This window comes from Panthera leo, chromosome B4 (genome assembly GCF_018350215.1).
Source record: "Panthera leo isolate Ple1 chromosome B4, P.leo_Ple1_pat1.1, whole genome shotgun sequence".
Classification (NCBI taxonomy): Eukaryota; Metazoa; Chordata; class Mammalia; order Carnivora; family Felidae; genus Panthera; species Panthera leo.
Genome location: NC_056685.1, coordinates 12,686,620 through 12,700,853, shown reverse-complemented (window position 1 = coordinate 12,700,853; position 14,234 = coordinate 12,686,620). Strand labels below are relative to the sequence as shown.

General features: G+C 41.8%; 1 protein-coding gene across 5 annotated transcripts in view; it reads left to right on the top strand.

Moving 5' to 3' along the window:
• FRMD4A (FERM domain containing 4A) overlaps window positions 1-14,234 on the top strand; it is a 614,500-nt gene that overhangs the window by 282,337 nt on the left and 317,929 nt on the right. Inside the window, exon 1 of one of the 5 annotated variants that reach the window (XM_042944932.1) lies at window positions 2,884-2,927. The exons of the other annotated variants lie outside the window; for them this stretch is intronic. Within the exon in view, the coding sequence (XP_042800866.1) occupies window positions 2,916-2,927 (12 nt within the window). The 5' untranslated portion in view covers window positions 2,884-2,915. Of the gene's footprint in view, window positions 1-2,883; window positions 2,928-14,234 lie in introns of those variants that run through there. 5 annotated transcript variants of the gene reach the window in all.

Sequence of the window (14,234 nt, the reverse complement as noted above, 5' to 3'; positions counted from 1 at the left end):
CTTATAAGACCGTATGAACAGTCCCCCGGCCCACCCCCCTGAAGAGCGGTATGGTCCTCTGTGTCTAGAGTACCCACCTACCCCACATGGCTGATATCATCCACTAACTCTGGAACTCATAATAATTGTCTCTTACAGGTGATATCCACAACCTGATACCGATTTCCTTATTCCCTTCATGCTAACTCCCTTTTGGTCAATTTCTCCTCTTTGAAACTGTGAAAGTGATTTGTTCCTAAAATCAGGGTATTCTCAACAAATCCTCCTCAGAGCTCTCGTTCAAGAATACTAACCACTCACATGGCTCAAATTAAGCACAGCTTCTTGTCCCTGAAGTCTGCTGTTTATATTCTTGAGAAGCCACTGCCTGCTCCTTAAAAAACATGTAAACTCATCACTGGGGCTGGGAGACTGCCTGCCTTGAGTGAAAAACATTAACTGCTCTCCATTGGTAGATCCCTTGTCCATGTCAGGAAGAAAATTAATGAAAGAAGCAAGTATACCTTTTACAAAATTCCAGATATTCGAAACACTTTGCCCAAATTCCATTCATAAAGAGGGGGGCTACAGAAAACCTGACCTTGAAAGCTCTCCTGTGATTGCTGGGAGACCAGACCGTACTGCATGTATGTCTACACCTGTCTTCCCCAATGGTCTCCTGGTCATATAGCTGATTGTTTGCCCAGTGCTCTCACCTGGTGAGAGAAGGCACCTAGCCTTTTTTAGTATTTTCCGGACGGCCATAGTTTTAACAAAAGATGGCAGCTCCATGGCAAGAAGTCAGCTTGTGCTGAGTCTTTGTTGCTGACATTGGTTGCTCTACTCACTGTACCAGTTGCAGACATGGTAAACACATTAGCTGATAGGAAGTTCTGTGAATACGAGTTCACCCATCCGGGAAATATATTTTCTGTACATTCTTGGCTATTGGAGCCATTCATCACAGCATTGCCTCCCCCTCCCTGGTGCCGTTGCCTAAACAGAGATGCTGGTCATGAAGTCACTCGAATTCCTCCATGAAAGACCCCAAAACAGAATTGAAACCATAACTCAGAGAACATTTACGTACAATTTATGACCAACTGTCAAGCTAAACTACTGACAGATTCCAAATCCGCTTTAGAAATAGTATGATGCTTTTTATCAACTTTTTTCCTTTGTCCTTTACTTTGTGGTTGCTTTGTTTAAATGTTAAATGCTGACTCAAGGGGGTCTGTATCTCCTTTGGGAAAATGGAAATTCATGGAAAGATACTAAATTGGAGAGTTTCGATTGTTCCCACTTGAGACCAGAGCTCTGCCAACAGAAAGTGGGGAAAGTTTTATTGTAGAGCAGAGACTTCTTGTAATTCCTCAACTTCACCCGGGGCACCCTCTTCTCTGCCGTCAGTATTGACTGTTAAGTGGTCACATTCTGTGTGGAGTCAGAGACTAGACTCGCCATGGATCATTCGGCTTGTTTAGGGAACAGGACAGAACTCACTTGCAGACCAAGGCTGTCTGGGTTAGGACGTCACGGCAGGAATGGCCACTAAAGAGTTGACAGCCAAGTGTTCCTGAGAGATTTTCCCAGGCCTGAAAAATTGTCCAAACCAGGAGTCTTTCTTAGGATATAAGATTTCAGCCTTATAAGGGAAAGAAATTCTTACATAGGCTACAACATAGATGAACCTTGAAGACATGCTAAGTGAAAGAAGCCAGACAAAAAGGACTGGGTACAAACTACGTACTGTATAATCTCACTTATATGAGGTACTGAGAGTAGTCAAATCCATAGAGACGGAAAATGGAATGGTGGGTGCCAGGGGCTGGGAAGAAGGGGGGTGACGGCGATTTGTCTAATGGGCACAGAGTTTCAGTTTTGTAAGATGAGATCGGAGATTGGTCCTACAGCAATGTGAATGCACTTAACAGTACTAAACTTTACACACGAATGCAGTGAAGATGGTGAATTTTACGTTATGTGTGTTTTACCACAATGTTAAAATCTTTTAGGCAAGAAAAAAAAAATGTCAGACTTTGAAGGCCAAAATGGAGAAATGACATTTGCAAGATATAGTGGATGTTCTTTACTGGCAGAAGCTTGAGGAGTTGACACAAGAGATTAAATTTTTTTCCTTGATGTTTATCTACTCTTGCAAGAGAGGGGGTGGGGAGGACAGAGGACGGGGGAGAGTGTAAGGATCTAATAATATTCTGAGGAAAAATTTAGTACCCCCACAACTTTCGTTTCCTTGTTTTTCACAAGACTATGTGCTTTTCTGTCGTCGTGTACAGAACAAGGTCTGATGGGTTTTTCACAAAGAACTATTGATGGCGTGTCTGTGTGAATTGCCCCAGCATTGGTCACAGCCAACTTCTGTGGGACCCACTGCCCCCGCTCTACAATACACTCCAGTGTGCTTGGCCATTTATGAAAGGTCAGAAATGAACTGAGAAATGGGCTAGAGTCAAAAACATGTGGCCCTATAAATATCAGAGTCAGACGGCTTCCTCCATTCTCCCGCTGCTGCCTGGCATCATCCCCCCGGCGCCTTCTCTTTCACCCATTTTTGGGGTTTCACGCAGCACCTCAGACCAGGAAGCTTGCGAAGAGCAGGCGGTGGCTGGATTCTTTACCTGGTGACATCACTTTGCACCCAGGGTGGTCCCCTCGTGCCATTAGTGCAGCCTTTTTCTTTTTAACCCTTAAAGATCTCTGGCTACGGAGCTCCATCGGCGCGGTCTGCGATGCTCTGTTCCGCGTCCCACTAGTGCCCATTCCGCCTGTGCCTAAATTTGACACCGGCCGTGTTTTCTGAGCTGAGGAGTGTGCAGGTTGGGGCCACCCCCGAGGCCTGAGCGCAAATCGGAGCGTTCGTTATGACTCTAGCCGCCAAACTGGAAGACTTTGAAGTGACGCTGGAGCACCTGCTCATGGATGTGTTTGTAAGTAAAGGCTTCCATTTATTCCGCACAATGGGTCCTCCTCTGCCACCCCCAGCGTCTTTACGACTCTGTCCCTGCTGCTGAATAGGATTCTATTCCACAGTTGTCCAGTTCTCACACAGCGTCTTTATTTCTCGCTCGTGTGCCTCGGGGGAAGAAAACCATAAAGTGGCTAAATGCCTGAGTGGCGCGGAATGGTCTGTATGGATGACATAGCGGAGAAATGGCTTCTCAGGACAAGTAATGTCCAGACGTCTGAATGAATGGGTTGAAGGAATAGAAAACACCTGCCCAAAGACACAGAAGCAGCCACAGTGGGTACTCCCGGGGAGAATTAGATGTGTTTGTGAAGTGAAGTGATCATTCCAGAAAACAAAGGAGAGGGTGGGCTCAACATACTGTATTTTTCCCATGGAGCGTGCAGAGGGTGGGAGAGAGAGAAAACATCACTCTGTACAGAGCACCGGTGTCTCAATCTTGTCCACTCTCCTAGGGATTAGGTTACTAAGACTTCCTCAGGAATTGATTTTATGGGATAAGGCTGTTTGAGTGACTGGTTTTTTTAAAGCAGCAGCAGCTGACAAGGATACTTCTATTCCTGTGATGGCTTTAGAAACACAATCTTTGAAAGCCCCCATCATCCGTAGCAACCTAAACATCATTTCTACCCCAAACCAACCACGGTCATTCTTACTCTTTTCTCGGGGTTTTCTGTTGGTGATAGGTCTGTTTTGTATTACTGATGGGGGCGTAGGGAGCTACAGACTGTGTGAAGCATGCAGGGGGTAATACAGCTGAAAGAAAAGTGTTCTCCTTCCAAGAACAACACTGGCGCTCCCCTGGGAAAGGCGGTGGTGGTACATTTTGAGGACCAGCCAGTCTGTGTCTCGAATCTGGAAAAGGCTGTGGGGGGTTGGCCCTTTCACTATACATCACTAAGTCCCTTTCAGGAACCTCACAGGGAATGGTGTGTTTTGGCAGACGTGAGAGTCTGGGGTTTCTTTTCTTTATTAATTTATAATCTGTCATCTAATTGAGGCAACATTATACTGGCAGGATTCCCGAAGGGAATCACCCTTTGCAGGCTGGATACTGGGGTCCCGATACCTCGCATTCATTCTGACTAGAGGATCAGGAAGTTATGCCTTCAGGAGGAATGGGTCAAGAAAGGAGAGCGACCTTCTGGATTTCCAGTGACGGGAGGTTCATGGCCAGCATCGCTATTTTCTGAAGTATACATAGAGACTGAGCCGCAGGATGGGAAGTTTCTTTGACAGCTGATACCCTCTGCTCAACCACCATGGTCTGCCATGGTCAGGTGGCTGTAGGGTCTTGTCTGGGGGGTGGTCTGTGTGTGGCATACCAAAGGGTGAGTGTGAGCTTGGTCACCTCAGGGAAAAATTAAGCAAGAAGTTGTTTTATTTAAATACCACCAAGTCGTTAATGTAGTCCCTTTCTGTCCTTAGCTGCCCCTCCCCCCAACACACACACACTTTTCCAATTACTTCCAATAATCTTGTTTGCGCATTCCTAGATATACTCTCCCCTAGAAGGGAACGGGATCACATACTCCACCCTTTTCTGTAAATACAACCCTTAATTTCATGGGCCCAGTTTAGGTCCTTAGTACCTCTCGCTTGGACTAACCATCTAATTATTCTCCTGTATCTATTATTTCCCTCCAGTTCATCCTATCACTATCATCTCCAGATCAGCCTCTGTATACTCTATTTTATTAATTGCTGGAAAATATTGTTCAGACTAATTTGAGGTTCACAGCAAAATTGAGCAGAAGGTAAAGAGATTTCCCCTGTACTCCGGTTCCCGAACACTCACGACATCCCACACTACAGCGATATGTTTATCACCATCAAGGAACCTATACTGACACATCATTGTCACTCAGTAGTTTACATTGTGGTTCACTATTGGTGCTATACATTCTATGGGTTGACTATGGGTGACTAACATATGACATGTATCCACCATTGCAGAATCATGTAAGATGGCTTCACTGCCCTAGAAATCCACTTTGCTCCATTGATCCCTCCCCCCTCCCTCCTGCCTGGCAACCACTGATCTCGTTACTGTCTCCTTTCCTATTTTGCCTTTTCCAGAATTCCATATAATTAGGCTCATACAGTATGTGGCCTTTTCAGATTGGTTTCTTTCATTTAACGATACGCATGTAAGTTTCCTCCGAGCCTTCTCGTGGCTTGATAGCTCACTTCTTTTTAGTGCTTAATAATAGGCTGTTGTTTGGATGTGCCAACATTTATTTATTCAGTAACCTACTGAAGATATCTTGGTTGCTTCCAAGTTTTAGCAATTAGGAATAAATGGCTATAAACATCTGTGTGTAGGTTTTTGTGTGGACATAGGTTTCAATTCATTTGAGTAAACACCAAGGAGTTCAATTCCTGGATTGTATGGTAAGTGTTTAGTTTTGCAAGAAATGACCAAAGTATCTTCCAAAGTGGTTATGCTATTTTGCCTTCCCATCGGCAATTAACAAGCGCTCCCGTTGCTCCGTATCCTTGCCAGCATTTGGTGTCATCAGTGTTTTGGATTTGGGCCATTTTAATAGATGTGTAGTGGTATTTCATTGTTGTCTTAACTTGCCATTGCTCAATGACATATCACATGAACATCTTTTTCATACGCTTACTTTCCATCTGTATATCTTCTTTGGTGATGTGTGTTAAGGTCTTTGGTCCACTTTTTAAACTGGTTGTTTGTTTCCTCATAGCTGAGTTTTAAGAGTTCTTTGTCTCTCTGGGATATCAGTCACCTGTCAGATACATCTTTTAAAAATATTTTCTCCCAGTCTATGGCTCTTCTCATTCTCGTGGCAGTTCTTTGCAGAGTAGTTTTTCATTTTCATGAAGTCCAGCTCATCAATTATGTCTTTCATGGATCTTGCCTTGGTGTTATGTCTAAAAAGGTATCACCACGTCCAAGGTCATCTAGATCTTGTAGGAGTTTTATTGTTTTGTGTTTTACATTTAAGTCTGCAATCCATTTTGAGTTAATTTTTGTAAACGCTATCAAGTCTGATGTCTAGATTCTTTTTTTTTTTTTTTTTTTTGGCATGTGAATGTTCAGTTGTTCCAGAACTGATTGTTTGAAAGATTGTTTTTCTCCATTGTACTACCTTTTCTCCTTTGCCAAAGATCAGTTTATTTTATTTATGTAGGTTTGTTTCTGGGCTCTCTATTCTGTTTCATTGATCTATTTATCTATTCTTGCACCAGTACCATACTGTCTTAATTAAAGTAGCTTTATAGTAAGTCTTGGAAGTTGAGTGGTATCAGCTTTCTCCAACTTTTTTACCATCAATATTGAATTAATTAATCTGGATCTTTTGCCTCTCCATATAAGCTTCAGAATCAGTTTGTTCATATCTACAAAATAACTTGCTGGGGTTTTGACTGAGATTGTGTTAATCTATAGACAAATTTGAGAAAAACTGACATTTAGATAATATCAAGTCTTCCCATCCATGGACATGGAATTTTTCTCCAATTATTTAGATCTTCTTTGATATCTTTCATCAAAGTTTTCTCATGTTCCTCATATAGATTTTGTGCATATTTTGTTAGAACTTTCTATACCTAAATAGTTCACTTTGGGAGTGCTAATGTAAATGGTAACATATTTTTAATTTCCAATTGCACTTGTTCATTGCCATATATAGGAAAGCAACTGACTTTTGTATATTAACCTTGTATTATATAACCTTTCTATAATCACTTACTAGTTCCAGGAGTATTTTTGTTAATTTTTTCAGATTTTCTATATTAACCATCATGTCATCTGTGAACCAAGACAGCTTTATATATTGTATGTTCTTTCTCAATCTGTATACATTTTATTTCTTTTTCTTGTCTTATTGCATTAACTAGGATCCCAATATGGTATCGGAAAGCAATGATGAGAAAGACATCATTGCCTTGTTCCTGATCTTAATGGGAAACTCCCAAGTTTCTCACCATTAAGTATGGTGTTTAGCTGAAGGCTTTTTGAGGATATCCTTAAGTTGGGAAAGTTCTCTATTTCCTAGATTATTGAGAGCTTTTATCATGAATGGGTGTTGGATTTTGTCAAATATTTTCTCTACATCTATTGATATGATTGTGTGAGTTTTCTTCTTTAGGATTTTTTTCATTGCATTTTTGTTTCATTAGTTGATTTTTAATGTTGAAACAACCTTGTATACCTGGAACAAATCTCACTTTTTATCCTTTTTATACATTGTTGTACTCAATTTGCTAATATTTTGTTGAGAATTTTTGCATCTGTGTTCATGACATATATCAGTCTGTAGTTTTCTAGTAATGTGTTTGTCTGGTTTTGATATTAGAGCAATGCTGACCTCATAAAATGAATTAGGAAGTATTTACTTCTGTCTTCTGGAAAATATTGTGGAAGATTAGTATAATTTTTTCCATAAATGTTTCACAGAGTTTAGCATTGTACCTATCTGGGCCTAGGGCTTTCTGTTTTGCAAAGTTATCGATTATTGGTTCTGTTTCTTCTTATGTGAGTTTTGGCAGATTGTCTTTCAAGGAATGGATCCGTTTCATTTGGGTTATCAAATTTGTGGGCACAGAGTTGTTCATAGTGTTCATTTATTATCTTTTTAATGTCCAAAGGATGTCTCCTCTCTCACACCTGATAGTAGTAATTTGTGTCTTCTCTCTTTTTTTAAATTATCCTAGCTAAACATTTATTGCTTTTATTGATCTTTTCAAAGGACCAGCTTTTGATTTTATTGACTTTTGCTATTAATATCCTGTTTTTACTTTCATTGATTTTTTGCTCTAATTTTTATTTTTTTTCCTTCTGCTTACTTTAGATTCAATTTGCTCTTCTTTTTTCTACATTCCTTAATGGGAAGCTTGTATTACTGATTTTTAGATTTCTCTTCTAATTTATGCATTTAATGCTATAAATTTCCCACTGAGAACTTCTTTCACTGCACTCCACAAATTTGATAAGCTGTGTTTTCAGTTTCATTTAGTTCAAAAAACTTTTAAAAATTTCTTTCCAGATTTCTTATGCGATCCATGTGTTATTATGAACTATGGTGTTTAATATTCAAGTATAATCTATCTTTTTTGTTATTGATTTCTAGTTTAATTCCATTGTGGTTGGAGAGAAGACATCATATGACTTTTAATCTTTTAAATTTGTTAAGATGTGTTTTATGTCCCAGGAAATGGTTTATCTTGGTGAAAGATCCATGTGAGCTTGAGAAGAATATGTATTCTGCTTTTGTTGGATGAAATAGTCTATAGATGTCCATCATATTCAGTTGTTTGATGGTGTTGTTGAGTTCAACTTTGTCCTTACTGAATTTGGGCCTGCCGGATCTGTCCATTTCTGACAGGACAATATTGACATGTCCAACTATACTAATAGCTTTATCTTTTTCTTCTTGCAGTTCTATCAGTTTTTGTCTCACATATTGTGACACTCTGTTATTAGGAGCATATATGTTAAGAATTGTTATGTCTTCTTGGAGAATTGGCCCATTTATCATTATGTAATACCCCCTTTATTCCTGATAGTTTTACTTGAAGTCTGCTGAGTCTGAAATTAATATAGCTATTCCTACTTTCTTTTGATTAGTATTAGCATAGTATACCTTTCTCCATCCCTTTGCTTTCTATCTATATGTGTCTTTGGGTTTCTTATAGAAAACATATAGTTTGGTCCTGTGTTTTGATCCACTCTGATAATATCTGTCTTTTAAGCTGTATATTTGGACTATTGACATTTAAAGTGATCATTGATATTGTTAGATTAACATTTAATTCTATTCGTTACTATGTTCTTATCATCAAGCTCAGAGATTCTTTCTTCATCTGTGTCCAGTATATTAGTAAACCTGTCAAGTCACTCTTCTTTTCTCTCACAGTTCCTGATCTCTAGAATTTCTTTTGAATCCTTAGAATTCCCATCTCTCTGTTTTCATTTCCATCTGTTCTTCCATATTGCCAACTTTTTCCATTAAAGCCCTTAGGATATAAATTTTAGTTGATTTTTTTTTTAGTTCCTGGTCTAATAATTCAAATTCCTGCCATATCTCACTCTGTTTTTCATGCCTGTTCAGTCTCTTCAAATTGGTTTTTTTTTTTGCCTTTTAGTATGCCTTGTAATTTCAAGGTGGACATGATGTATTGTATGAAAGGAACTATGGGAAATAGGCCTTTAGTAATGTGGTGGTAAGGTATGGGAGGAGAGGCATTGTATAGTCCCTTGCTCGTTCTCAGTCTTTTAGTGAGCCTTCAGGACTTCATCTTCACCTGTGTTTTTCAAGTTTTTTTTCCTCCCCTAGGTGAGACAGGATAGGTGGAGGGGCTGAAGTTGGGCTTTTTCCTTCCCTCACTTGGAAACCTAGCGCCCCGGCTGCAGTTGTGTATTTCCCTTCCCCAGTAGGCTCCCCAGGAAGGCTTCCCTTCCCCATTGTTTAGGCTTTCATAAAATAGTTTCTCCTGAGGGCAAGCCTTGTTAAGAAGGACAGGATCCTCTGATGTATTTCCATTTATACATCCCTAGAGAATACTGAAAATGAGCTTTAAAGTTGCATGAGCTTGGGTCTCAGTCCCAGCTCAGCGCCACTTCCTACTTGTGTGACTGTCAGCAGGCTGGCAAGCATTTAATCTTTCTGAGCTTTGATTTCCTTATCAATAAAATGTAGCTAATTCTACCCAGCTTACAGGATCGTAGTGAAGGTCTCAAAGAGGTAATTTAGAGCAAGTGCCCAGGGCCATGCCTGATGCAAAGGAGGTGCTCATGGGTTAATCCGCATCTTCCCTTTGCCTTCCCCTATAAAGGCATCTGTTTCAATCGCCAAAGTGCAATAAGTCATTTTCTGTTTCTTTACTCCTATGTTCACTCTTACCACTCCCACCCAACACTCTCCCTGGAATTATCAGGGGTTTTGGTTCTGTGGAAGCACAGCATTTACTCCTGGCCTTGACTTCATCAATCTGTGGCCATTTCTCCTGACGTCTCCCAAAATGGCAAGAGGTACCCGGTCCTGAGCTCTGCAGCCAACAGGGGCGTGGAGCCCTGGGGACAGGCTTCTTCTGCTTTCCAGCAGGGTTTTCCTGGGTAGGGCCTCTGAGCAAGGTGACTCTGGGCTGCCTTTCCAGAACCACCTCCCAGGAGAGAACCAGAGAAAAGTGTCCAGCATCCCATAGGGCTTGAGGACTTGTCATTCATAGGTCACTGACTCTCCTCTCAGCACTGCTAAGGAATATAGGCTTTCTCATGTGAGTCTAATTGTCTAGAAAAAATATTTGCATCACAGTCCCATCAGCCTTAGGTTTCCTCTGTTGCTCATAGTATGCTCATCAGGATGTCATCCCACTATCTGAAGAACAGCTGTTTCCAGATTGACACTTCCTTTCCAGGATTACAAAGGGCCACTGGGGGATTTTGTGGGAATGCAAGACTTCTGCAAGATACGATAAAAGGGACATATCAGACCTGGTGTTTCATAATTAGTTGTCACCACTCTGGGGCTCCTGTAGCCGCTACAGTGCTGTTGGGTTCACGAGAGGAAACAACATACATGAGTGTGTACATGAGTGTATTCATGCAAACACACACACACAATATCACAGCAAAGTGAAGAACACAGAAGGTCCAGTCAAAGTGCATGAATGCCTCTCCAGGAGAATCTCCAGAATTGGTGGCAATGCCCTTACTGATGTATTTGTCTTCCTTCCTTTCGTCCATGTGTCCTCATCTTGTTTCAAAGGATTTAAGGTTCTTTTCAAGGTGGTTTGGAGGCTTCTCATTCAGTAGCCATTTCCATAGCAGATCCATAGACCAAGAGCTCTGAAACGTACACCGAAGGAAAGGAAAACGGAGGAAATCAAGCAGGTCTCCTGAAACATTACTCGTCAGATCGAATAACCCAGTATCAAGGCTCGAATCTGTCCATCCAGAAGGAGGCCAGGTGGCTCCAGCTCTCCCTTCTGCTGCCAGAGAGCTGCACACACTTTCTCAAGGCCATCAGTGACCCCATAATGCCACCCACTGCTCCCAGTCCTTGTCTGTTCACACTGCCCGGAACGTTGCTCCTCTGTTTACAATTCAGTTCTCATTTTTATCAAAATGATGCATGTGCAGGGCAATGTTCATAACATTTTAAAGGTGAAGAGGGACTAGAAGGCTTATAAAGAAAAACACCAGGCTTCAGACCCTTTCTCCCCATCTCCGGGTCCTCTCCCCAGGGACATCCTTTGTAAGATGAGGCTTCCTCCACATCCCTACAAATACTTATCTCTCTCCGTCCACCTTTACCAATATATCTATACCACGGTTTAAATCAAAATTCAGTTTTATTACGATGGCCAATGTATTGTTTTCACTGGAGAAATGGTGTGTGTTATGATCACATCTCCTGGATTTTACAACTTTCTGTTTTTCCAGGTGGCAGTAATTGCCTTGTTTCATTGTTTGCTTGATTTTCTGTGCACCTATTAGTCATTTTTCTCTAAGATCTTTAATCTTTAAGGAGCTTTGTATCTGCTCTCAATTTGGTGCACTCATCAGATACTCAATCCATGCGTTGTTTTTTTGTTTTTTTTTTGAGACCTCCTTCCGGGGCTCCTCGGTGCTCCTGCACCTCTTGGGCGAGCTCCTCTCTGAGTCCCTAGCATGACTGTGTTCTTGGGGCTCCTCTTTTCATTATTCTGAGAAACCCCTCTGTCAGCTCTCCTAGGATTCATTCTCCTTTACTTGGAATTCAAATCCCACCCCCCCGCCTTGTAGGCTTAACTTTCTTTTACTGGAGACTATCTTCCAGTAAACTCTTGAGAAGAGGTGTGTGAGAAGAAGTAAATTTTGTGTTCTTGAATGCCTGCCCTCACACTTAACTAATAACTTGACTAGTGGTTACTTGTCTGCAGTTGAAATCCGAAGCAACATTTCTAGGTTCGACTCCCCTCTTACGTTCCAGGTCAAAATGTTCGGTCACCAGGAGCTCTGTGTGTCCAGAACTACTCATTATCATCTCCCCAAACCTGGTCCTCCTTCTGGGTACTTGGCTAATAGGACCATCCTTCCTCTACTCCATCATGATAGAGGATCACTGTATGCCTCCCTCTACCATTTATTTTTCCCCAGTATCTTGTATTCAGCCTCGCACTGCTGTCCTGGTTCTGGGCTCCATCCCCTCTCACTTGGATGATGGCAATAACCTTGCAACTGTTCTCTTGGCTTCTGATACACCTGGGCTCTCCATCCTACCACTCAGCCTTTACCACTCAAGCTCAAGAAGTTCAGGCTAGATGGTGTCACTTCCTTGCAAGAAGTAGCTTGTAATGACTCCTGTTGCTCATGGATAAGTTCTAAAATATATTTTTCTATAATCTGCATGTCAGAATCCGGCTCTACTGTCATTTCTTACCGCCTTTATTCCCACACGTGATTCCACTATGTCACTTAATTTTCACACGTCTATTATCTGCATTCGTGCTATCAAGGTTTAGAATTCAAAGAGAATGGAGTACGCCAAGTACAGTAACAGTGAGAGTCCCCTATGCATCTTCGTTCACATCTTAGCACGTGTCCGTGGTAGGTATTTTGCCCATTCTGGCCTTGATCGTCTACTGTGTATCCCTTTTGCATTTTGACCTATGGGATGTTAGGAACCATCTAGGACACACTCAAGATAAACCCTATGCTTATGATGGGAGGTTTCTCAGCACCCATCTTTAAACAGATCAAGTGCTTTCCTTTCCCACGTTGGTAAAATACAGACCAGGTGGGTTATCCCAGAGAACCATGGGCAATTGGGCACCTGCCCTTGGGAGTGACACTGTCCTGGGCACAGGACAGAAAGCAATCTGACGGCCCCAAAGAAAGCCACCGTCCTTTGCAACACCAGAGGGATTACTTAAAACAAGGTAACCATTCTCCTATTAAAGAAAATCATGTTAAACTTCTCCTGGAAAAAAAGGTAGCATGGAAATTAGTAGCAGATTTAAAAGTCGATCATTTGCCACCCAATGCTTATCTAAGACACCTGAAATTTGAGAGCTGCGCCTCGTAAAAGTCAAAAGCCAACATCCATTGACTCTGTTTAGAGGTGTACTATATATATTCAGCTAATCCTGGGTCGTCAATACCATAGATAAGAACATTATTTATTTTGCCATTCTGGGTGCAATTACACAGTTTACCCTGTGCAAACGGCACTTCATAAAAATGGCAAATCAATGCTAGTTATCAAAATCCATCCACATGGATGGATAGCCCATGAAAAAGAGCTTTGCAAGACGGTCTCACAAGCCAATCCACACAGCCAGCCCCACACGGGTCAGCTTATTACCCGATTAATCACACAGGCATCCTGGCAATCTTATCGATTCTTCAGGACCTGGACATGACATCACTTCGAATAGCACATGCAATAAGCCATTACCACCATGCAGAATAGCCATTATCCCAGGCTACAGCCATTGATTGCCTGACTTAGCCTCATGCTGGGAAGGGCAAGTGGAGCTCTGATGGGGGCAAATCATATCCAGGGCAGATGTGAAGGACTTTTATGTGGAGGAATGAAATTCGTCTGCTGCTTGCAAGCTGGATCTCTGCCTGCTCCCTCCTTCTCTGGGTGAAGAGTTGAATAATCCCGCCAGCAGGCTGATGAGCTGGCATTTGGTGCCCATGAAGCAAAGGGCGCTAAGACAGAATCTAGACTAATCCTCCGCACAGGCCGTTCGTATTTTCTACTTGACATTCCCTACAGCTTGATCGTTGCCATCAAGATTGAGTGAGATTCTCGGATCCCTGATTAGCACATGAAGTTTCCAAGCAGCAAATGCTGTATTTTCTCCCCTACCCTGGAAGAATGTAAGGTCTGGGTTCCTTTGTGACCAGATGTGTATTTTTGAGTGGATGGGGAATGGGGTTGGAGGGGGGTCTTCTTCTGGGCAAATTAATTCTCTACTCCTAGTTACCCCAATGAAACCTACCGAACAGGGCATTCTCAAAGGAGCCTCTTTACCACCCAGTGTATGTGGCTAAACTGTGTGACCTTTAAGGAATTCAGATGGATGAAACATGTATGTCCTAGGAAAATATGTATGAAGAGGCAGAGAGGTAGATGGTGAGATCCAGGGAGGCTGTTATGTTGAAGCAACAGGAAACAGTGTACCAAAGTGAGAGTGGAAATTGTGTGTGTGTGTGTGTGTGTGTGTGTGTGTGTGTGTGTGTACCATTTCCAAAGAACTTGGACAGATCGCATTTTATCCTATTGGGTAGCTCTTCAGCAAACTTCCA